At 43.5% G+C, this 24,849-nt stretch overlaps 1 protein-coding gene across 2 annotated transcripts in view; it reads left to right on the top strand.

Moving 5' to 3' along the window:
• The window catches only part of btaf1 (BTAF1 RNA polymerase II, B-TFIID transcription factor-associated), a 63,222-nt gene that overhangs the window by 5,993 nt on the left and 32,380 nt on the right, over positions 1-24,849 (top strand). For both annotated transcript variants that reach the window (XM_035799229.2, XM_052477965.1), the window contains 17 exons: positions 2,369-2,580; positions 3,649-3,782; positions 4,032-4,161; positions 4,328-4,396; positions 4,552-4,641; positions 4,861-4,956; positions 5,123-5,299; positions 5,488-5,628; positions 6,344-6,468; positions 6,822-6,942; positions 7,222-7,326; positions 7,399-7,548; positions 7,874-8,019; positions 8,575-8,749; positions 10,263-10,466; positions 17,661-17,837; positions 23,204-23,447. In XM_035799229.2, coding sequence (XP_035655122.1) covers positions 2,369-2,580; positions 3,649-3,782; positions 4,032-4,161; positions 4,328-4,396; positions 4,552-4,641; positions 4,861-4,956; positions 5,123-5,299; positions 5,488-5,628; positions 6,344-6,468; positions 6,822-6,942; positions 7,222-7,326; positions 7,399-7,548; positions 7,874-8,019; positions 8,575-8,749; positions 10,263-10,466; positions 17,661-17,837; positions 23,204-23,447 — 2,496 coding nt within the window. The remainder of the gene's footprint in view (positions 1-2,368; positions 2,581-3,648; positions 3,783-4,031; positions 4,162-4,327; positions 4,397-4,551; positions 4,642-4,860; positions 4,957-5,122; positions 5,300-5,487; positions 5,629-6,343; positions 6,469-6,821; positions 6,943-7,221; positions 7,327-7,398; positions 7,549-7,873; positions 8,020-8,574; positions 8,750-10,262; positions 10,467-17,660; positions 17,838-23,203; positions 23,448-24,849) is intronic.

Consider the following 24,849-nt stretch of genomic DNA (forward strand, 5'->3'; position numbering starts at 1 on the left):
TTTATTTTTTTGAGCAGTGTATATACTGGCTACGGCTTCTCAAAGTGGACAAACAGAACTATTGCTGCTTTTTTTTCCTCTAGGTTTTCAAGTGAAGGTATTTTAAGAGAATGCGAGGACACGGTCGGCTAGCCGAACTTAAGCATGCTGACACCTTAATGTCTTTCTCCAGCCGTGTAGGCGGGTGGCCAATTTGCAGGGTTCTGCAGTGCAAGCTTTGCATTTGCAAATAAAAATAAAGTCAAGTATGCACACATGTACGAGTTGTGATTTATAGCAGAAATGCTGAATTAGCTGTTCAAACTATTTGTGCCATTTTTGTTCCAGAACTGCAAATCGCAAAAAAAAATACATCTATATCCCATCTCGGGCAGCAACACTGTCTGGCCTGGGGTGCTTTGTGCACTGTGCTTACATTCATTTTAAGGTGCTGCGCACCGGCATAGATGTTTGTCTAATTTCCTCAAGTCTACAAAGTGAAACTTTGTTTCTTGGCTAGTTGTTTTGTTGAAGTCTTGTTTTTCAATGTTAGTTTGAGTCTGCTTCAACTGATACCAAATAAATATTGTCTACTACTACAAATTAAATTCAACAATAATATATAACGTTACTTCTTACTAAATCTAAGTGGCTGGTAGATTTTTCCATTTACCTGCCACAGTGGCTGGTGGACCAAGAAGTTTGTTTGCTCGGGACACAAGCTCTTTGTATGATCTTCTGTAGAGAACATTTTATTATAGCCTTATGTTCAGATCTGTCACTCTGCCTTCTAAAGAGTCCTGCACAGCTTGTCATAGATGGAAACAGATGTCACGTGTTCCAGAGTCTTCGCGTTCAGGCTTGGGGTCATAGTCGCTGATAGCTCCAACTGTTCAAAAGCTAGAGCCAAATTTGTAGGGAAACCATTTCGATATGAGCTAGAAACCACTGTTACCGGTCTGTTTTGCTCCGGCCGCTATAGCGGATATCCAATGTTACTTCATAGACCAGTGGTTATATATATATATATGCCAATATATATATATATATATGCCATTTAGCAGACGCTTTTATCCAAAGCGACTTACAGTCATGTGTGCATACATTCTACGTATGGGTGGTCCCGGGGATCGAACCCACTACCCTGGCGTTACAAGCACCATGCTCTACCAACTGAGCTACAGAAGGACTTACATGAGTAAGTGGCGCGTTCAGCTGAGAAAATCATTAATTCGGATTGCAGCGAGCTGCCAATGAAGTTACCGAGAGACTCGTCTCGAGATGCGCAATGACTATGCCGGCTGTTGGGTCTTTATTTGTTGCATCTGCATTCTGAATCTCACTCGCAGTGCTCAACCCTTGGTGTCAGTGACCACAGTTCAGAGCATGGCTGGGTCCCAAATGGCACCATATACTCTCGTCCCTATAAAGGCACTATTTTTGAACCAGGGCCCATATTATTTTCCTTTTAGACTATTGGATCTGTATGCTCTCGTTTGCTTTTCCATGACAATGTTATGATCCATGTGACTCGTTTGAATACAATTTTAATTCAAATGTCTCCAACTTTTTTTTTTTTTTTTTTTTTGTCCTCTCAACTTCATAGTAATGACTTACCTTGGCTGTGCTTCCCCCAGCATCCTGTAGTCATTACTCTGACTGTATTTCATCAGGTCAAGATGTTTTGGGACAGCTTATGTTTTAGTGCTTTGCTACACTAGTCCAGAGTGACTTTAATGGCTCTCTTTGATGTTTTGTGCCTGCAGCCTGTGAAAGTACAGTTTACCTGAACTCTGCTGTGAATCAACAGCCTGATCTGTAGTTCACTTCCCTACTTATTTCCCGTAACCATAAACCTAGAGAATGAAGCCTATATTCATACCCTAAGGCAGAGATGGGCAACTGGTGGCAAGCTGCCCCCTTTTTGAAGGCCCTTCGATCAACTTTCTGTTGCGTTAGAATAGTAGACTACACCAGGTGGAATTTTGAAACGTGGTTGTGCATCAGCAGTTTCTCTAAAGCCAGTCACTGATAGTCAGCTAAAAACAATTTGAAATCGCTTAGTTTGTTTAGTGGTCAGCTATCATATTAGAAACTACAAATGTATTTCTCCCCATGGAAAAATGTGTATAATTTATACACTTCTTTTGGGGGGGGTGCCAGACCTGCACGCAACTGCGGTCCTTCATGTGCACGTTCGTCCCATACTAAAATGCACATTCAATGGAGATTCTGCATTGAGGAAAAAATCATTTCTCCAGGACTAAAGGCTTAATCTGTGTTCAGGAAACTAGCCATGTGTCCGTGTATTCTCTACATACACTTGTTTATCCATAGTTGGTATCTTCTACAAGCTTCATACCCCATCTCTTTGCTCAACCCATACCAGGTGAAGTGGACCCTAAGGAGCGTCTCACCCGCCAGAGGAAGCTGCTGCAGAGGAAGCTGGGACTGGACATAGGTGCCGCAATCGGCATGGACACGATGGAGCTGTTCAATGATGAGGACCTGGACACCCAGTACATCACGCCCAGTGGCCCTAAGGCCCAGGGACAGGGAGGGACGGGCTCTGGACCCTGCTCCAGCTCCCACAACCACGTGGTGAGTCAGTCACACTACCTCCATTTCCAACTCTCCTTTAGGCTGTTATTGAGTCGGTAATTCCGTTCAATTTTGAACAGCATCCTACGAAGCTGAACACAGGGTTGTGTTCATTAGGCCATGCTACGAAAAATCTAGAACATTTTACAACAAACAAATGTGTGTTTCTTATTGGATAAGTCCAGGTAATCCCTCCCATTTCAAAACTTTTCAAAACTGAACTCCACCCAGGTAGCATCAAGTGCAGGCTACTATACTTTCTAGGTCTGGGTTCATCTGGTCACAACAGTGGCAGACGGTGCGAGTCTGGGCTTATAAGCTTGGTGCTTCTTTCAGCACCTCAACTTTGCCAGGTATATTTTGGACCCTTCAGTCAACCTGGCTGCGTACCCAAACTTGGACTGAGGCATGCTGTAACTTGTCCAACCATGATTGGGATGTCTGGTAAGAAGACCTTGGAGTAGGTCCTGACAGTCTGAGCCAAAGAATGTTATTTGAAAACGTTACTAGCTGTCAAATCTTTGCTTCCGCCGTCCTTGTTTCCTTAATGCCTCTCAAAGCTTAAAGGTTAAAGGTCCCTCAGAAAATTGAGGAAGGTCTTGCGGAAACGAGGACTGAGGAAGCAAGGACTTGACAGCTAGTAACGTTTTCAGACGCGGCTATAGTCTGGGGGAGGGGAAACTCAGATAAATTGCAGAAAGCAAGCCTTCTTTCATTGACATCTTTCCATCTGAGTTGGAGTGCAGGAAACCTAGGGGTGGTGCGAAGTGTTAACTATTTATGGCCCTATCCTAATAATCAACTAGACCAGATGCAAAGCCAAGATGGCAGAGTTCCCGGTCCACCCCACTTATCTGACCTGCCCTATTCAGCAGGTGCCGTCTTCACTTTAGGATGTGAAGAAAACATCACATTATGCTCCCTGTCTGAGGAACAGTCTGGTCAGAGAAATGAATGACTCCCATCTTAAGATGTCTGTAACTTAATACTTTGTCTGAAAAATAAGTGGGCAATTGTTTTGTTCCATCACTAGAGACTAATGTTCAATTGGAGTTGTTCCATTTTCAGCCCATGCAGGCGGCAGAGATAATAGACTCAGAGTTTCGACCTGGCATGAGCAACCGACAGAAGAACAAGGCTAAGAGGATGGCCAAGCTCGTGGCCAAGCAGCGATCCAAAGACATGGATCCCAACGAGAGAAGGTATGTCCTATTTCTTCCAAAGCTTTTTAGACCGGGTTGTGTTCATTAGGCACCAAACTGAGTGGAAGGTGTAAATGAGCATTTCTTATTGGACAAGTACAGATGGCTATGTTTGCTCTAATGAATATAACCCAGGTCTTTCGGTCTTTGGTTTTCATTGGCATTGTGTAATGTAGGAGATTGGTCTTTCTGAATTGGTTGACCTGAGTTTATTGATCTGTGATTTGATTTCCATTCTTATTTCTGTAGTAATGACAGTTTTGATGGGGAGCCCGAGGAGAAGCGAAGGAAAACTACCAACGTAGTCATCGATCAACCGGCAATGGAGCATAAAGTCTTAATCGATAATGTTCCAGACAGCTCCAGCCTCTTAGAAGAGGTAAGAAATGGGTCACTAACAATAAAGCTCTGTATTCTTGATAAATCAAAGTAAACCATTTTACACAGAACTTGAGAATCCATTGACTAGGTGTCTGGAGAAGCAGACGGTATAGTTGAACTCTTTAAAAAAAACAGTTCTAATTCATCTTGTGCTTTATTTCCAGACCCAGGAGTGGCCCCTAGAGAGCTTCTGTGAGGAGCTCTGTAACGACCTCTTCAACCCCTCATGGGAGGTAATGATTTTCCCGAGTCCTAGCAGACCTGTTCATGTCATCTGTAATCCTACAGCTCCTTATGTAGTTGTCCTATAAGGATCCATTGTTTAACACATAACAGGCAGCATATACTCTGATCTGTGAAGCTACTAGTGCTCTGGTTGTGTGTCCAGATTCGTCACGGTGCAGGCACAGGCCTCAGGGAGATCCTCAAGTCTCAAGGTGCTGGAGGAGGGAAGCTGGTGGAATGCACTGCAGAACAGGTACTGTATCTGACTCCTCTGTGCTAGGCCCCCCCCCGGGTGCACGGTTTCATACACTACAGTGGATTGAAATAATCTAAGCTTGATAATGAGTTGGTTATTTGAATCGGCTGTGTCCGGGGGCAGGACCGAGTTTAGGGGAATCCCTGCTCTATGCAACCTCAAACATGAATAGTTCATTTTACCTCTAATAGATGGCTGACCTTTGACATTTCCCAGATGGCGCTGCAGCACCAGGAGTGGCTGGAGGATGTGGTTATCAGGCTGCTCTGTGTCTTTGCTCTGGACCGTTTTGGAGACTTTGTCTCTGATGAGGTGTGTCTTGTAGCATACAATGCTATTGAGTGGGATGGCAGAATTACATTTAATGTTATTTACGCCCTCTGGGGTAATGTTGGAAAATTCCGACAATTTTCTAAAATGCCAGTGTACGGGCGTTGCTGTATGTCTAACATGCCGTCGCTCTCTCCTTTCTGTTCAGGTGGTGGCTCCGGTCAGAGAGACTTGTGCCCAGACACTGGGCGTGGCCTTGCGCCACATGAATGACAGCGGCGTTGCCATGACTGTAGACATCTTGCTGAAGCTGCTGACGGAGGACCAGTGGGAGGTCCGGCACGGAGGTCTTCTGGGCATCAAGTATGCCCTGGCAGTCCGAAAGGTACCAATAACCACCTGCTCCTGTCCTGTTTGCTTGCATCTGATTCCCACTATGCATGATGTGTGTGTGTGATCCACTAAGTCAGTAAAACAAGTGTTTTCTACATGTATAGACAGGACTCGATGTCTTTCTATAACTTTTTCTCTCATTCTTTTCTTTTTCCCTCCCCGTCTCTTTTTCCCACTCAGGACCTGATCTCCGCTATGCTTCCGCGGGTGCTCCCTGCCATCACAGAGGGGCTGCAGGACCTGGATGATGACGTCAGAGCGGTGGCAGCCGCAGCCCTCATCCCTGTGGTGGACGGCTTTGTACAGCTACTCCCCAACAAGGTCAGACGAGAGCATCTCACCACGGGCCCTCTACACGTCTGGTCACCTGATCTGCCCTTTAGCCTTTCTCCAACCTCAAACCTTGTCCTATCCATCTTATGGCTTGCCTTCTTGGCGTTGTGCATGTTAGCAGTTGATGTTGTTCTTTAATAACAGACCTCAAAGCAAATCAGGGGAGGAAAATGGGTTTATTCAAAGATGACAAATCATCCTGGGTGGTAGATGTTCATGCTCCCCTGTCCTCAGTGATTCTCTCTATAGAACAAAGAGACAGGATGTAGTTTTATAACCTTGCCCGAGCCTGTGGTTGACCAATTAGAATTCCTTGCAATAAAACTGGGCCAATGGCCAAATGGCAAGTATCCTATTTTCAGAAGACAAATTCCTCCCATTGCTCATTAATTCCATACGACAGAAGAAACACTATTTCCACTGATCGTTATTACTATTTTACTTTTCTTCCTCTGCGTTGTGTATTTATCTTCAAAATATTCTTTCATGTACTACTTCATGGCGCAGTAGGGTTGTGTTCAGTAAGCACCGTATGGCTACCTGGGCTTTTCCACTAAATGCTGATTAGAGAATGCAAAGGAAAACATGAACACAACCCAGGTAGTTCATTTGCAGAATAAAACAAATCCCAGTACCGCACTAACTGTAGCATTTTTCTACGTTGTGTAAATCCTGACCTCCGTTTCTTCTTTGTGTTGCTCAGGTCCCGTTCATAGTGAACACCCTGTGGGATGCTCTCCTGGAGCTGGATGACCTGACTGCCTCCACCAACAGCATCATGACCCTACTGTCCTCGCTGCTCACCTACCCCCAGGTCCGACAGTGCAGGTGAGTGTCTCCTACCTTTTTTTTCTTTTCTGTACGGATATAACCTCTTCTCCCACTTCATCTCGAAGGGGAATTCCAATGTAGATCTATACTTCACAAGGCATTTGTTCTTTAAAACTACTACTGTTAGAGTAACATTTTGAAGTCTATGGCGTTTTGATATGGCTGTGCAACTCTCACCAGTGATTCCTAATTTATATTTCTGGCTTCTTTTTATTTAAGAACATGACAGTGTAGAAAGTTGTAAATGTTTTCTGGGGGTCATAGTACATGCCAATTCACACTAGATGTTTCGGAGGGCAACTTGTGTAAGGGTTAACAGGCCCAACGATTTTATATTTTGTCCCCTCCAGCATGCAGCAGTCCCTAACGGTCCTTGTCCCTCGGGTCTGGCCATTCCTTAGACACACCATATCATCAGTCAGACGGGCCGCATTAGAGACACTCTTTACCTTACTGTCCAAAGCCGACCAGGTGGGTTTGTAAGGGAAAGATGCCAATAGAGCCTTATGCACTAGTCTAGATCTGAGAGGATTGGATCGGTGTAAGCAATAAGGTAATAGCGCCGCCCCCCCCCCCAATAGGCTAGGTGAAGTTTCACCATATTGCTTATACCAATCAAATCCTCTCAGATTTCAACAAGTAGGAGTCCATTTGACATTGGGCCAGTGATATGAAATGCAAAACTATGACTTCAACTGTTTATCCAATTTTGCTGATTTCATCACTGAAGTCTGTTTTGTGGCGTTGCAGAGCTGCGCGCTATGGCTCAACCAGGTCCTGCAAGACATGCTCCGACACATCTTCCAGTCTTGCATCCTGGAGAGCAATCAGGAGATCCTGGACCTCATCCAAAAGGTTTGTCACACACACTCTATCCAGGAGGTCATATATCCTGGCTGATGTTTTTAATAAGCGCATGTCTGGTAGGTGTGGACAGAGCTGCTGCGCCAGGCCCCTCAGCAGTACGTGGTGGCAGCCAGCTGTCCCTGGATGGGTGCCTGGCTCTGCCTGATGATGCAAGCCTCTCACATCCCCATAGACATCAACATGCTGCTGGAAGTCAAGGCTCGCTGCAAGGTGAGAGGGTGGTGACTCCGTTAGGACTGACCGTTACATCAGTTACAGTTTGTGGTCTTAATTGTCCTTGTGTTAATGTTACACAGGGCTTCTTTATGGGATAGGTTTATGTGTTTTCTCTGGTATGATGCAGTTATCCAGTTATCTTAAGGTCAGGCTCATTAGGCCACATTAACATTTTTGCCAAATGTTTTACGGAAAATAAATGTTTCTTATTGGACAACCTCGGATGGTACTAGTCTGTTCCGGACAGTTATTTTCCATTTCTTGCCTACTGAACACTTCCCAGGCTTTGACGCATGTGTTCTCTGATGTGATTTGACAGGAGAAGGCTGGCGGTAAGCCTCGCCAGGGAGCCTTGGTTCAGGTGAAGGAGACTGTTCAGGAGTATATCGCTGGGGCGGAAACTGTGACGGAGGACCCAATTACGAGAGACTATGTGGTGACACGGGCTCGCCTCATGGCCGCAAAGTTAGTCCCTCTCTTTCTATAATTCTGCATCTAATTTTGATCTCGTGCAATATTGAAGACTAAAACTAATGTTAGTATTGGGACCATTGTTGGATCCTGAGAGACTAATATTTAAAAACCCAATGCAGGACTGTATGGTTTCTGCAGCCAGCTGCTACTCTGGTTGGACTGTTCGTTAGTCAAGGCAAGAGCAACTCTGCATCTGGCATTGTTGGTCTCCCGGCTTCTTAAGCCTTGTTCACACTGCAGGCCTTAATGCTCAAATCCTTTAAACATTTTTTTAAATATGTGAATGGGATATGCAAAAAAAATTAGGATTTTGGTTTCTTCCAATGTGAACAAGGCTTTAGTGCCTGGAGTCCTGGTATGGTGGTAAAGATATTTCACACATTCCAGCATTGTTCTCCTCATTTAACAAACCAGTATGCAAACTTGTGTTCTCTTGACAAAAGACAGGGGGAAAAAAAGAAATACGATTGTGGAATTGCGACAAATCCATTTACAACATTTGCACTAAGTTACTATGAATGCCTAACAATACATTTTTCTATTCAGACTGTTGGGGGCCTTGTGTCGGTGTATGTGCGACCCGCAGGTCAACTCCTCCTCACAGGACATCCGACCGGCTGAGTCGCTGGGCCAGCTGCTCCTCTTCCACCTCAACTCCAAGTCTGCCCTGCAGCGCATCGCTGTGGCCCTGGTCCTCTGTGAGTGGGCTGCTGTGCAGAAGGTAAAGCCCGAGTCTGTTTTTGTAATTGTTCTGTTTGGATAGGAGTTGACCATAATGCTGTCAGGATTTATTTCAGAGGCTTTTATGGCTGGGATTCAAACAAACTCTAATAAACTTCCCGTGTAGGGTGATTTAGTCATTTCTGCTTGAGCCAACATCTCAAGGTGTGTAAAGTTGAATTCGGAAGTTTACATACACTTAGGTTGGATGCATTTCAAGGCCTACCTTCAAACTCAGTGCCTCTTTGCTTGACATCATGGGAAAATCAAAAGAAATTAGCCAAGACCTCCATTGTAGACCTCCACGTCTGGTTCACCCTTGGGAGCAATTTCCAAAAGCCTAAATGTACAATGTTCATCTGTACAAACAATAGCATGCAAGTATAAACACCATGGGACCACTCAGCCATCATACCGCTCAGCAAGGAGACTCGTTCTGTCTCCTCGAGATGAACGTACCTTGGTGCGAAAAGTGCAAGTCAATCCCAGAACAACAAAGGACCTTGAAGATGCCGGAAGAAACCGGTACAAAAGTATCAATATCCACAGTAAAACGAGTCCTATATCAACATATCCTGAAAGGCCACTCGGCAAGGAAGAAGGCACTGTTTCAAAACCGCCATAAAAAAAGCCAGACTACGGTTTGCAACTGCACATGGGGACAAAGATTGTACTTTTTGGAGAAATGTCCTCTGGTCTGATGAAACATAAATAGAACTGTTTGGCCATAATAACCACTTATGTTTGGAGGAAAAAGGGGATGCTTGCAAGCCGAAGAACACCATCCCAACCGTGAAGCACAGGGGTGGCAGCATCATGTTGTGGGGATGCATTGCTGCGGGAGGGACTGGTGCACTTCACAAAATAGATGGCATCATGAGGAAGGGAAAATATGTGGATATATTGAAGCAACATCTCAAGACATCAGTCAGGAAGTTAAAGCTTGGTCGCAAATGGGTCTTCCAAATGGACAATGACCCCAAGCATACTTCCAAATTGTGGCAAAATGGCTTAAGGACAACAGTCGCGGTATTGGAGTGGCCATCACAAAGCCCTGACCTCAATCCTATAGGAAAGTTGTGGGCAGAACTGAAAGTGTGTGCGATCAAGGAGGCCTACAAACCTGACTCAGTTACCCCAGCTCTGTCAGGAGGAATGGGCCAAAATTCACCCAACATATTGCGGGTAGCTTGTGGAAGGCTACCTGAAACGTTTGACCCAAGTTAAACCATGTAATGGCAATGCTGCCAAATACTCTATGTAAACGTCTGATCCACTGGGAATGTGGTGAAATAAATCCCTCCTATTATTCTGACACTTCACATTCTTAAGTGGTGATTCTAACTGACCTAAGACTGGGCATTTTTGTGAAACTGAGTTTAAATATTTTTGGCTAAGGTGTATGTTAACTTCTGACTTCAACTGTATATATCCATCCGTATATCCGCAAACTGTTTCATTGAATCCTGGCCGACGTAAAATTACACCTAGTCTCCCCCCACTTCTCTCCTCAGGAGTGTCAGGTGGTGTCAGCCTTGGTCCAGCCTCGCCTCTTAGCCATCCTGTCAGAGCAGTTGTACTACGACGAGATCGCCATTCCCTTCACACGCATGCAGAACGAGTGTAAGCAGCTCATCTCCCTGCTGGCCGACGCTCAGATCGACGTGCACGACCGCCTCAACTGCAGTGTTTTCACCATCGACCAGGCCAGCGAACTGGTGAGAATACTCTATAAAATAATGGTGTGTGTATGTGTGTGTGAAGCCTTTTTGTGGGGGAAAACTCATTCGGAGTGGCTGGGCCTGGCTCCCCAGTGGCTGCACCCCCAGCCCAGTCATGTGAAATCGCTGAAATGTATTTCAATTGACTGATTTTCCTTATGAACTATAAGTCAGTAAAATCTGTGTTGCGTTTTTATATATCTTTGTAAAGTATACATTTCGATTCCAGACATAAAGACAGATTTTTCTCCACAACCCACCTGTATAGAATTGTTCCCGAAAGCTGATTTGTGACCCGTCAAATAACTTGCCTGGCAACTACCTCTGCGGGTTTAGAGCTTGAGGTAGTCTGCTCATACAAGTACTTGGGAGTACGGCCAGATGGTACACTGTCTTTCTCTCAGCACATTCAAAATGTATGGGGTAAGATTTTCTTTAGGAATCTAGTAGACTAAAAGTAAGTTTTCAACAATATAAATAGGAACGTACAGATCAAGTGTCTTTACTTAAGTACTTTACACCACTGTCTACATTCATACAGTTTCTTCACTGTGTACAGCTTGCTAATCACTGAAAGGTATGGATGTCCTTTGGGTGGTGGACTACTCTTGATACACACGGGAAACGTGTGTGTGTGTGTGTCAGTTCTTGACTCGCTTGGCACTTACTATCATACCCCTTTTTAAAAAGCTATTTAAAAAAAAATATATATATATAAAATAGTCTTGCTCTGAATGGCACACATACACAATCCATGTTTCGATGCTTAAAAATCATTCTTTAACTGGTCTCCCCTTTGTCTACGCTGATTGAATTAGATTTAACATGTGACATCAATAAGGGATCATAGCATTCATCTGGTCAGTCTCATGGAAAGAGCAGGTGTTCCTAGTGTTTTGTACACTCAATTTATCCTGTGGCGGGGGCAAACATAAGCTCTGCACATGGATGAATTAGGAATGTCTCAGCACCGCAGAACAGACCGTTCCCTGCTGCATACGTGGCTGGAAGCCTAGGCCGTGTCTTCCTCACCGCTCGCATAATTTTGAATTCTCAACACCAGCTCCTGGGTTTGTAAAAAATGTTATCTTGATTTTGAAACGTTTTCCGACCTGCAGTATAGTTCTGAACTGCGGGACGACCCACGGGTAAAAATGCTTTCATATCATCCGTCAGCTGGTTTTTGTGCAGGTCAACCGCCGGGAACCGTGGGTATCTGACCCAATGCAGAACTCTACGGTTCAGTTGAAGCTCAGTGGGGATGATGACTATATTGGACAGAACTGCGGCGCCTTGTGCTCTCTTTTAGCAAAGTTGACAATGACACTATTTAGATTGAGAGGAGCACTCTGTATTAGGTCACTTTAGTGCTTTGTGGGACATGTTCGCTTGTCTGGTTAGAAGGCCATGGCCCTGTGCCTGTCTGCCACGGAGTCATAAGGGTGTGATGACACCATGTTAGAGAGACAGATGGCAGTGTGATAATATTGATTCTTGTCTGGTCCTTTCCTCACTATCACTGTTCCTGTTCTACTGGTTGGGAGCAAAAACAAACCTAGCCTAGGAGAAGGTTACTGCTAATCCTAAAGGTATGGACAGACCAGTAGGTTTGTCAAGTGTCTGGCGTAAATTTGCAATCCAAGTAAAAACAGATTCTACATGTTGTAACGACTCGCTAGGCAGGATGGCAACAATGACAGAAGTCCGAAACACGCGGGAGTATAACCTATAGTTATATTAACTCTTTAATAAGAACTAGTTTGTCTGCTTACCAGCTTCAATTGTCGTCCGGTCACTACTTCCTGTGGAGAACACAATGTCCAGGGCTTCAAACAAATATCTGTAGAGATCAGCCTCCGGCGTCCAGCTAGGAGCTCTCCCGTGCTGAACTAAAGCAGAACCCTAAATTTCCCAGGTGCGTTGCAGCCTAACAAGGCCGAGTGGCCTCCGGTGTGGGCGTAGCCCTGCAGCCTAGCTTGCTGCAGCCTGCGTGGCTGACGCTCCAAACAGTGGCTTTCCCCGCCCACCGGCGGGCGGGTGGTCTCTATAACGCACCACGTGAACAAACGGCCCCCTACTGTACAGACCGACAATCGATCTGGCATTTTCTTTTTTTTTTAAACCATTTTTCGTGAAGCGTACTCCCATGTTTCTACCACATTGGTTACAGTGAATTCGTGAAGTATTCAGACCCCTTGTCTTTCCACATTTGTTACATTACAGCCTTATTATAAAATGTATGTAAACATTTTTATTTTATAATATTGCTCATCTATCTAATCTACCCATAATGACAAGGCAAAAACAGTGCTTTAGAGATGTTTGCAAATATGTAGGACTGGGCAATTATTTTCCATGGAGGGCCACATTAGAATATATTTTTGCCATCGCAGGCCAGAATCATATTACAGAATTATACATGTACATTAGGGAAAAAAAGTATTTAGTCAGCCACCAATTGTGTAAGTTCTCCCACGTAAAAAGATGAGGCCTGTAATTTATCATAGGTACACTTTTTTTAAAAACAGAATCACATTGTAGGATTTTTTATTTATTTGCAAATTATGGTGGAAAATAAGTATTTGGTCACTTACAATACAAGCAAGATTTCTGGCTCTCACAGACCTGTAACTTATTCTTTAAGAGGCTCCTCTGTCCTCAACTTGTTACCTGTATTAATGGCACCTGTTTGAACTTGTTATCAGTATAAAAGACCCCTTTCCACAACCTCAAACAGTCACACTCCAGATTCCACTATGGCCAAGACCAAAGAGCTGTCAAAGGACACCAGAAACAAAATTGTAGACCTGCACCAGGCTGGGAAGACTGAATCTGCAATAGATAAGCAGCTTGGTTTGAAGAAATCAACTGTGGGAGCAATTATTAGGAAATGGAAGACATACAAGACCACTGATAATCTCCCTCGATCTGGGGCTCAGCGCAAGATCTCACCCCGTGGAGTCAAAATGATCACAAGAACGGTGAGCAAAAATCCCAGAACCACACGGGGGGACCTAGTGAATGACCTGCAGAGAGCTGGGGCCGAAGTAACAAAGCCTACCACCAGTAACAAACTACGCCGCCAGGGACTCAAATCATGCAGTGCCAGACGTGTCCGCCTGCTTAAGCCAGTACATGTCCAGGCCCGTCTGAAGTTTGCTAGAGAGCAATTGGATGATCCAGAAGAAGTTTGGGAGAATGTCATATGGTCAGATGAAACCAAAATATAACTTTTAGGTAAATTTAACTTGTCGTGTTTGGAGGACAAAGAATGCAGAGTTGCATCCAAAGAACACCATACCTACTGTGAAGCATGGGGGTGGAAACATCATGCTTTGGGGTTTTTCTGCAAAGTGACCAGGACGACTGATCCGTGTAAAGGAAAGGATGAATGGGGCCATGTATCGTGAGATTTTGATTGAACACCTCCATCAGCAAGGGCATTGAAGATGAAACGTGGCTGGGTCTTTCAGCATGAAAATGATCCCGAACACACCGCCCGGGCAACGAAGGAGTGGCTTGGTAAAAAGCATTTCAAGGTCCTGGAGTGGCCTAGACAGTCTCCAAATCTCAACCCCATAGAAAATCTTTGGAGGGAGTTGAAAGTCCGTGTTGCCCAGCAACAGCCCCAAAACATCACTGCTCTAGAGGAGATCTGCATGGAGGAATGGGCCAGCAACAGTGTGTGAACCTTGTGAAGACTTAGAAAAAACGAATGACCTCGGTCGTTGCCAACAAAGGGTATATAACAAAGTATTGAGAATTTTGTTATTGACTAAATACTTATTTTCCACCATAATTTGCAAATAAATACATTAAATCCTACAATGTGATTTTTCTGGATTTTTTTTCTCATTTTGTCTGTCATAGTTGAAGTGTACCTATGATGAAAATTACAGGCCTCATCTTTTTAAGTGGGAGAACTTGCACAATTGGTGGCTGACTAAATAAATACTTTTTTGCCCCACTGTATGACTGACCGATATCTTCTGTAAATCACATCCAGATATTCTACGTTTTTAACATGCACAGAAATAAAACCCCATCCATGTTCTCCTTTTGGTAGGTATTTTCATTATAAAAAATGCAATGAACAACACAGAGGGAAAAATACACTGCGTTCAGCACCTCTGACAGAACATGTTATCGTGTATGCACAAAAACACGAACTCAACATTACATTTATACTACTCAATCAGTGTGAGGAGTGAAGTCTTTGATGGGAATTGACTAGAGCAGTGAAGTCGGGTATAGTTTCTGATGTCACTATGCACAGGATTTCTGAGAGGTGAGTCCGTAGAAAATGATCAGTGCCTTATTTCATCACTGAAAATGTATGTCCATATACATAGGTTGACCCAAACATCTTTTGACTGACTCCTAATCTTTGGAAAGTTTTGTTCATCAAGATGCATAGAACCTCATCAGTGACATTGTTTTGAATAGTTCTCCAATCACTGAGTCCGATTGAAGAGGAGCTCAAGTTGCAGGTCAGTGGGAGCATTATCCACATTGAAGGTGAAAGGAGAGGAAACCAACTGCATGTCATTTTCTAACACTTTGAAATCCTCAGTGCCGAGAACTCACCGTTTTCTCAAAGCACGCAGTAGCAATTGAATACTTCTCCCGCTGGTCATCTGATAGGAAACAGACGAGTAGTGTCAGAAGGTGGATGAGATTGTTGGCTTCTACTTGGCGGGTCAGGAGGAGTAATTTTCTTGTGGCTTTGACAAGGGTGTACATCTCATGTGCAATAAAGCCCTTTCCTTGTAGTTTGGAATTAAGTTAATTCATGAGGGCCAGGATGTCCACGGTGAAGGCAAAATCAGCCAACTATTCTTTATCTTGCAGTTGCGGCAAATCCACATTTTCCTTTCATTTGCAAAAACTCACAATCTCAGACTTCAGGTCCCACACCCTTTTTAAGCACCTTCCCCAATCTCACGTTTGTGTAGTAGGGGAGATCTGCGGAACCCAACTGTCTCGTCCAGCTTTAGACTGTATCCACAACATGGCTCATTTTCAGAACACATTTTACAGAGCACCTAATGAATAATGCAATGCAGGAAAATACTTTTCTGATCTGGGCTCAGCTAATTGACAACTTTTTTTTTTTTTTTTTTTTTTTCCTCCCCCTATCAAATGTGGGACCCATCAGTAGTCACACTGGATTACTTTCCAAAACTCAGTCCCAGCTTTGCCACACACTTATTAACCACCAATAAATATTTCCCTGTGCATCTCATTTCAATATCTGGGATTATGCCTTGCAAGACTATCAACAACTGTACAGTGTCACGTCACTGCTTTAATCCAGGGCCAAGGATAAATAGGTGAAATCCTTTACCTTGTCTTTCAACTGTGCCATATTCTTTGCAATGTCCTCAACACACCGTGTCACTGTTCATCTTGACAGGGGAAACCTTTTCATTTTCTGCATGCTTTGTCTGGACAAGTTGTAGTCTTTCAAGACACGGATGCTCTCTGCACACAGCTTTCACTGATACCTCAAATATTTCGATGTCTACTCTTGCTGGAACACCCTACTACGTTCATTGGCTATCCTTTTTCTTGAACTCATTTTTGCTCAACTGTCTGTCCTCGTGCAGTTATTTATACGTGCCTTCAACCGCATGTGGGACATTTATTTTGGAGTTATCATTACACAAAGGCAAGTATTTATTGGGCTTTTAATTTGAATAACATACGTTTTTCAAAACCTGACTCGCAAATTCTTCATGTGATCTGAGCACGATTCCGCAGGCTGTGTAACCAATCACATTTCCCAAAGTATTCCGACCCTTTACTCTACTTTGACGCAGCAATTCCAGCCTCTCGTCTTGGGTATGACACTACAAGCTTAGCACATCTGTATTTGGAGAGTTTCTCCCATTCTTCTCTGCAGATCTTCTTAAGCTCCATCGGGTTGGATGGGCAGTGTCGCTGCACAGCTATATTCAGGTCTCTCGGGAGATGTTCGATCAGGTTCATGTCCGGGCTCTGGCTGGGCCACTCAAGGACATTCAGAGACTTGTCCCGAAGCCACTTCTACGTTGTCTTGGCCTAATGCTTAGGGAGATTGTCCTGTTGGAAGGTGAACTTTTGCCCCAGTCTGAGGTCCCTGAGCAGGTTTTCATCAAGTATCTTTGCCTCGATCGTGACTAGTCACCCAGTCTCTGCTGCTGAAAAACCATCCCCACAGCATGATTCTGCCACCACCACGATTCACCGTAGGGATGGTGCCAGGATTCCTTAAGGCGTGAAATTTGGAACTTCAGGCCAAAGAGTTCAATCTTGGTTTAATCAGACCAGAGAATCTTGTTTCTCATGGTCTGATTAGTCTTTGGGTGCCTTTTGGCAAACTTCAAGCGGGCTGTCAGATGCCTTTCTACTGAGGAGTGGCTTCCATCTGGCCACTCTACCATAAAGACCTGATTGGTTTAGGGCTGCAGAGCTATTCTTCTGGACGGTTCTCCCATGGTCAGTGACCATCCTGTTCTTGGTCACCTCCCTGACCAAAGCCCTTCTCCCCCTATTGATAAGTTTGACCGGGCGGCCAGCTCTTGGACGAGTCTTGGCGGTTCCTAACTTCTTCCATTTAAGAATGGAGGCATGTGTTCTTGGGGACCTCCAATGATGCAGACTTTTTTGTTATTTTTTTGGTAACATTCCCCAGAGCTGTGTCTTGACACAAATGGCCTGAATACTTATGTAACGGTACTTGTTTTATTTATAATACATTTGCACAAATAAACCTGTTTCCGCTTTGTCATTGTGCGTAGATTGAGGGAAAGTAATTTAATCCATTTTGGAATAAGGCTGTAATGTAAGTGGAAAAAGGAAGGTGTTTAAGTACTTTCCGACTGCACAAAGTCTATTGCTTCACTGGCCACATTCTCAATACAGATTAAATGTAGCATCAAAGGTGGACTCTGGAGTCATTACATTTTCCTTACATTTTCCTATCTATTTTTGTTCTTGAAAGATTGTAAGGAGATTCATTTTATTTGCCTCAGTCTGTCCCTTCTCTATCACACTTCATCAGTTCCATTTCCCTAAACCCCAGGATTCTAAATAAAATAGAACTATAGACCCTATTGAGGTTAATAGAGGATAAACTCTATTTTATAGAATGATGACAAACCCATGACTGTTATTACTCTTCTCCATCCTCTGCTCTTCCCTCTATAGGTGACCACCATCTTCACCGAGTCCACCGTGGGTCTGAACATGAAGTCCAAACAGTTTCAGCCACTGGATGGCAAGCGTCAGCAGGCCCAGTCCACGGTGGTCGAGACCAGTGTGGAGTGGCAGCAGCTGCACCTGCGAGTCCACATGTTCACCGCCTGCGCCGTGGTCAACTTGCAGGTAGGGATGAGTGTGTCGACACATGTCATCAATACTGCTGATACCTGGCAACGTCAAATTTTATTTGTCACATACACATGCTTGTGCTTTTAGTTCCGACAATGCAGTAATAACCAACGAGTAATCTAACCTAACAATTTCACAACTACCTTATATACACACACACACACACACACACATGTGAAGGGATGAAGAATATGTATATATGAATGAGTGTTGATACAGAACGGCATAGGCAAGATGCAGTAGATGGTATGAGCAATACCGTATGCATTAAACAGAGATCAGGGTTTCCAAACATTTGACCATGCAGCATTTTCAATTTACTCAACTTTTTTAAGACATTTTCCGGATCCATATGCATTGGTTGTGCAACCTGATTAGGGCTTCCACCCACAGTGCTCCGAATGCCAGAAGTCACATTTAGTTAACGGTAATTCCTCTTAACAGAACATGCAATAGTGTCATTTTTGAGCAATTCTGATGAGCAATTTGAAGATATTAGAATACGTAAGCATTGAGTCCATAAGGCTAGGGGATAAATAAACCCATTCATTCCCAATAGGACACTACAGCAGAAATCATGATTTGGCCACAGGATCATTAGCTTTTTGTTTTAAATCGCGTAGTCTAGTCGGAAGGGCGCAACGAAAAATACATAAAATTACAGCTCTAAAATCAATCAAGGATAGTGTGGTTGCTACACATCCAGCTGGCTATCCTTTTTAGTCAGGCAGAATGATAGACCAGCGCGCGCAGCAAGTACCACAGATTATTGTTGCGTTGCGACTGTCCTTGCAAAGCAGAGACCCAGCCGTGTGTGTGTGTGTGTGTGTGTGTGTGTGGCAATATTTAAAATACAAACACGCCGAAAGTCTGGAAAGCGGAATGGTTCCCAATTTTTTTTCTTTATTATAAAAATGTTCAACTTGAGTGAAAAGTACCCTGTCTTATTGAGCCCAGCGAAGAGCATAGGCCATAGACTGACCAATAATTTCCTCCAGGTTAGATGGCTGTCATTGTATTGATTTCTCTTTTTGTAGGCGACCCTGTTTTTTTATTGTTTGGTATTAAAAGATTCTGGCACGGTCTCCAGTCAAATAAAATGTTGTAGAATTGCATGAAATGTGTTTATGAAAGGCCAATATTTTCCTTTGCAATAGCCTGCCTTCTCTGCCACTACACACTGCATTGAACAGTTTTTTTTTGTATTTTTTTGCGAACTTTTTTTTATATTAGCCTAAATTGACTCTTACATAAGTCTGCAAATGCGGGGATGCATGGAATGCTTTATTATAATGGTGAAAATTTGCTTCCCTAAACTTGAAACCCACATGCCGTTCGTTATAACTGTCCGCATTTACTTTTCCACAGCCAACAAGCTGAGTAACACATAGTAAACTCACTAGCCTAACCCCCCATACAGTTGGCGCCAACCGACATGGAAGCTCTGCTTCCAGATCCTAAGCAAATTTGCAGTATTTATTTTTATTTATTTATTTTTTTGTTATTACATACAGCTGGAAATAACTTCTGTATATCAGAGCGATGGTAACTCAACCACATTACGACCAGGAATACGACTTTCCTGAACTGAATCCTTTGTTCATAACCCCCCCCAGGGCAATTGAACATATCCCAGAGATATTCAGAGTGGACTTCAAGTCTGACTCAGGAGGCGGGCACACCATCCACCACTTCCGAGGTATATTACTCACTAATGTTCAGTCTCTGGACAATAAAGTAGACGAGGTCAGGGCTGGATCTCCTTCCAGAGAGACATCAGGGACTTACTCTTGTTTCACGGATATACAGTCCCCGTCCATACAGTGAGCTGGGGTCTCCGTTTATCGCGCAGACCGGAATAAAAAAAAACTCTCCGGGAAGAAAAGGCAGGAGTGTATGATTCATAATTAACTACTCATGGTGTGATTGTGGTAACATTCAGAAACTCAAGTCTTTTGTTCACCCGACCTAGAATACCTCCCAATCAAATGCCTACCGTATTACCTCCCAAGATAATTTTCTTCGGTTGTAGTCACAGCCGCGTACATTCCCCCTCAAGCCGATACCACGACGGCCCTCAAGGAACTGCACTGGACTTTATGCAAACTGTAAACCACATCCTGAGGCCGCATTTATTGTAGCTGGGGATTTTAATAAAGCAGATTCGAGGAAAATGCTACCAAAGTTCTATCAACACATTGAATGTGGTACTCGCTGAGGAAAAACACTAAATCCCTACTATTCACCATTTTGAGATGCCTACAAGGCCCTCCCCTAACTAACCTCCCTTTGGCAAATCAGATCAACTCCATTTTGCTCCTCTTGTCCTATAGGCAGAAACTCAAACAGGAAGTACACGTGCCAAGGTCTATGCAACGCTGGGTCTGACCAATCGGAAACCATGCTTCAAGATAATTTTGATCACACGGACTGGGATAAGTTTCCCGGGTAGCCTCTGAAAATAACATTGATGCTTACACGTACACGGTGACTGAGTTCATCAGGCGGTGTATAGGGGTCGTTCCCATGGAGAATAAGACTTACACAAACAAGAAACTGTGGATAGAAGGCGGCAGGTAAACTAGTGGTTAGAGCATTGGACTAGTAACCGGAAGGTTGCAAGATCATATCATCCCCGAGTTGACAAGGTAAAAATCTGTCGTTCTGCCCCTGAACAGGGCACTGTTCCTAGGCAGTCATTGAAAATAAGAATTTGTTTTTAATTCAGTCTCATCTGAAAGTTGTACATTCTTGGTTATCTGCACGAACCCTGGCTAACAAGTTGAATCAGCAATACAAAATTGGGTTTATTTATTTACTAAATACATAACTAATTACACATTTTAAATCATAACTTGATTAAAAATTACGTCAAAGGAAAATGTCCCTAGCAGGCGGAACAGATGACAGCTGGTTACACAAGAAAACGGGCTGGGTTTGAGTGAAGGAGCGGGAAGACAGAGGAACAAAGGGCAAAGCTTGTGCTATTGTAAATACAGTATCTTATGCATTCTAAATGACTGCCCATTTGGAAAAGGAAAATGCAATAAATATTTACTCTGAGCTGCGCTTCGGTAGGTTGGTGGTAGATGGAAGGCCATGTTGCCCAACTGAGTCCTTAGTGTCTCTGCTGGTAAATTGAATACGTTGTAGTAACGTTGTTGTGTGGCAGATGGGATACTCTCTGTTCCTTCCTAACCCTTGTTTGCAGCAGCTGTTGCTAACTCAACGGCTAGGAGGTATCACTTCTGTAGTGAATAAGAGTTCAAAGTTCATACCATTCGCAACCAAAGCTCACGCTGATGTTGGCTTCGTTCTGTAGTTATTATCTGAACCATTCTGACATTGGAGCGTCATCCTCGGAACAGGAGGTTGTATTGTTGCCAAGGCTTTATATAGGAAGGGAGAGGAGGGCGTGTTTGAAAAGTTGTATAGCCCATGTCCCTTCACAGGGGCGGGCCACTAATTGAGCAGTAACCCATGTTACATTTTAGAAGCTAAAATGACATTTCATCCCATCATGAATAATTTCATATTCAAACAATTAAATTGAACAGCAATTCCATGTGAATCTGATAACTCTGTAGACTTTCCACTGTAGAGTTTTGTCATCTTATCATAGATGAGAATGTCTCCGATGACAACCGAACTGACATCATATTCATTAAGTACCACTGCATATGTTCAATTGGTCGGTTTACCAGAATATAATTCATTTCCCCCCACCTTCTGATGTTCCCAGAATCTGTTAACCAAGGGTTTTGCAAATGTAACATCAGTAGGGTCGAGAGAGGGGTGGGGGGAAAGGGGCTAAGTGGTATTTGACTGTCATAAACCTACCCCCAGGCCAACGTCATGACACACCCTAGACCCACTTACATTTTCTTACAGCCCCAATAGATCCACAGATGATGCCATTGCACTGCACACTGCCCTATCCTATCTGAGGAATACCTACGTTAGAATGTTTATTGATCATAGCTCAGCCTTCAACACCATAGTACCCTCCAAGCTCCTCGTTAAGCTCTGGGCCCTGAGTCTAAACCCCACCCTGTGCAACTGAGCCCTGTACTCCCTGTTCACCCATGACTGAGTGGCCACGCACGCCTCCAACTCAATCAAGTTGGCAGACGACAACACAGTAGTAGGCCAGATTGCCATCAATGACGTCAGCCTACAGGGAGGAGGTAAGGGCCCTGGCAGAGTGGGACAAGGAAAATAACCTCTCGTCAACAAAACGAAGGAGCTGATTGTGGAGTTCAGGAAACAGCAGAGGGAGTACGTCCCTATTCACATCGACAGGACTGCAGTGGAGAAGGTGGAAAGCTTCAAGTTCCTCGGTGAACACATTACGGACAATCTGAAATGGTCCACCCACAGACAGTGTGGTGAAGGCGCAACAGCTGACAATTTGGCTTGGCCCTAAAACCCTCATACTTTTACACATGCACAATTAAGAGCATCCTGTCGGGCTGTATCATCGCCTCGTAGGGCAACTGTACCGCCTGCAACCACAAGGCTCTTCTGAGTGTGGTGTGGTCTGCCCAACGCATAATGTTTTAATTTGTGAATTGTTAGATACTACTGCACTGTTGGAGCTAGGAACAAGCATTTCTCCTTAACATCTGCTAATTATGTGTGACCAATAAAATTTGACTGACTAGGTCAACTTTTATACTGTTGGGCAGCTTGTCCTTTCTGTGAGGAAAAAAATGGCCTATTCCAAACACTCGGGGACATTTGGGATGATGGATCCCAAATTCATACAACCAGTAGGCCTATGGTATATCCCAAAAACGAGGCAAAAGAAAAGCTGTGGCTCATGCAACAGATCAGAACGTTTTAGCTTAATGTTGCTGAACCGTTTCTTCACACAAGTGCACAAGGCATTAGGCTACGTGCAAATGTTCATTACATAATGCAATTCGCGGGGAAAACAATTTGTTTCATGTGACAAATTATCCCCCTCTTTCTAAAGGATCTTTAAATATGCAACGAGTAGCGTGGGTTGCTAATATGACTAGGATTGTGCTTTTGGCTACTGGACAATGAAGGTTGATTTTGAAAACCAATAAAATGAGGGGGAAAGGCCACTTATTTCAATGGTGTATATGGGATCTTTATAAAACAATTCCCTGCAAGTTTGGTTATATTACCAATCGACCTCTGGCTGTCTTTTTAACTGACAAAAGCCGACTAATACCGGGTAATGGAAACACTGCCGGAAATGTTCTTGGTATCATATGGAAACAGGAATGTACCGCGTTTGTAAGCCTGTCTTGTGTTAATTAGGCACCAAATGGACTAACTGACTGGGCTAGTCCAATAACGCACTTGTTTTCTCATATCCCAATTTGCAGGCGCTGCCAGACAAGCTGAACCCGGTGGTGCGTCCTCTGATGGAGGCGGCTAAGCGGGAGGAGAATACCCTGGTGCAGGGCTACGCCGCCTCCTTCATTGCGAAGCTGCTGCAGCAGTGTGCTGGTAGGCAGCCATGTCCCAATTCCAAGATCGTCAAGAACCTGTGTTCATCGGTCTGCGTGGACCCCCTGCTCACGCCCTCCTCGGCCTGTCCGGTGTCCACGACTCAGGAGACTGCTAAAGGTATGGGATGGTAGATCTGGGTGATATAGATGGTCATATTGCGATGTCTGAAGTTGAGGGTGTGCAATTAGCATGCTGACTGCAGGAATGTCCACCAGAGCTGTTGCCAGAGAATTGAATGGTAATTTCTCCACCATATGCTGCCTCCAACATCATTTTAGAGAATTTGGTAGTACAGAAATTTGCTAAAAATGGCTAATCCAGTTTTTGCTTTGTCATTATTGGTGTGTTGTGGGAAAAAAAAAACAATTTAATCCACTTTAGAATCAGGCTGTAACGTAATGTGGAAAAAGTGCAGGTCTGAATACTTTTTCCAAATGCACTATATATGTATGTACAGTACCAGCCAAAGTTTGGCCATCTACGCATACCAGGGTTTTAACTTTATTTTTACTATTTTCTACATTCTATGGAATCTTGTAACCAAAAGTGTTAAACAAATCTAAATATATTTGAGATTCTTCAAAGTAGCCACCCTTTGCCTTGATGATAGCTTTGCACAAAGGGTGGCTACTTTCAACAATATTAAATATCAATTGATTTATTACTTTGGTTACTACATGATTCCAGGTGTTTTGATGTCGTCACTATTGTACAATGTAGAAAATAATAAATCTAAAGACACCCTTGAATGAGTTGGTCAACTTTTGACTGATGCTGTATGTGTAATTGTTGTAATGATCAGGTTTCGCTGTACCATTGTACAGATTGTTATTCTGAAACCATTTGTTCAAACGGTAAAGTACATTATCCTTATGATTATGTAATGAAAGCATCTACCTGTAGCTGTTTTCTCTGGGGCCTGCTGACTCACGCGAGCCTCTCCTTTCCCGGGGGGAAGAAAATGCTCCGTGCGGAGGAAGGAAAGTGTTCTGAATTGTAATGTTTTTAAAATCAAATTGACTTTGAGTTGAATAGAGGAGGTTTTCTGTTGGTTTTATTTATAAGCTCTACTATTTTACAACTAAGATATTTGATATGGTTTTAAGATGCAGCACATGCGAAATGCGCATTGGTGCTTTGCATAGGCCTCATTGGGCGGGAGGCTACAACTGCAATGTTTTTTGGGACTTTACAGTTACTGTTAGATTAATACATGGCTGCTAGCAGTGGCTATTATATTTAGATGTTTTGAGTTTACACTTACTCGGGTGATAAATTGGCCTATGATATTTGTGCACAAAGATGCAGGCGAGCTATATATTTTAATTTTTTATATTTTTAAAATATTTTCTGGAGCTCTATTTTAACAGTAAAATATAACAGCCCAAATGCCTGAAATAACTAATTTGTTGAATAACATCTCTCGTATATTACACATTTTAATAAAGCACTCTGAGTGACTTTATAAGATGATCCAAATGGTCTATATTGTGTTTACCGTTAAAAGAAAAATAATGTA

Source organism: Oncorhynchus keta, chromosome 2, assembly GCF_023373465.1.
Source record: "Oncorhynchus keta strain PuntledgeMale-10-30-2019 chromosome 2, Oket_V2, whole genome shotgun sequence".
NCBI lineage: Eukaryota > Metazoa > Chordata > Actinopteri > Salmoniformes > Salmonidae > Oncorhynchus > Oncorhynchus keta.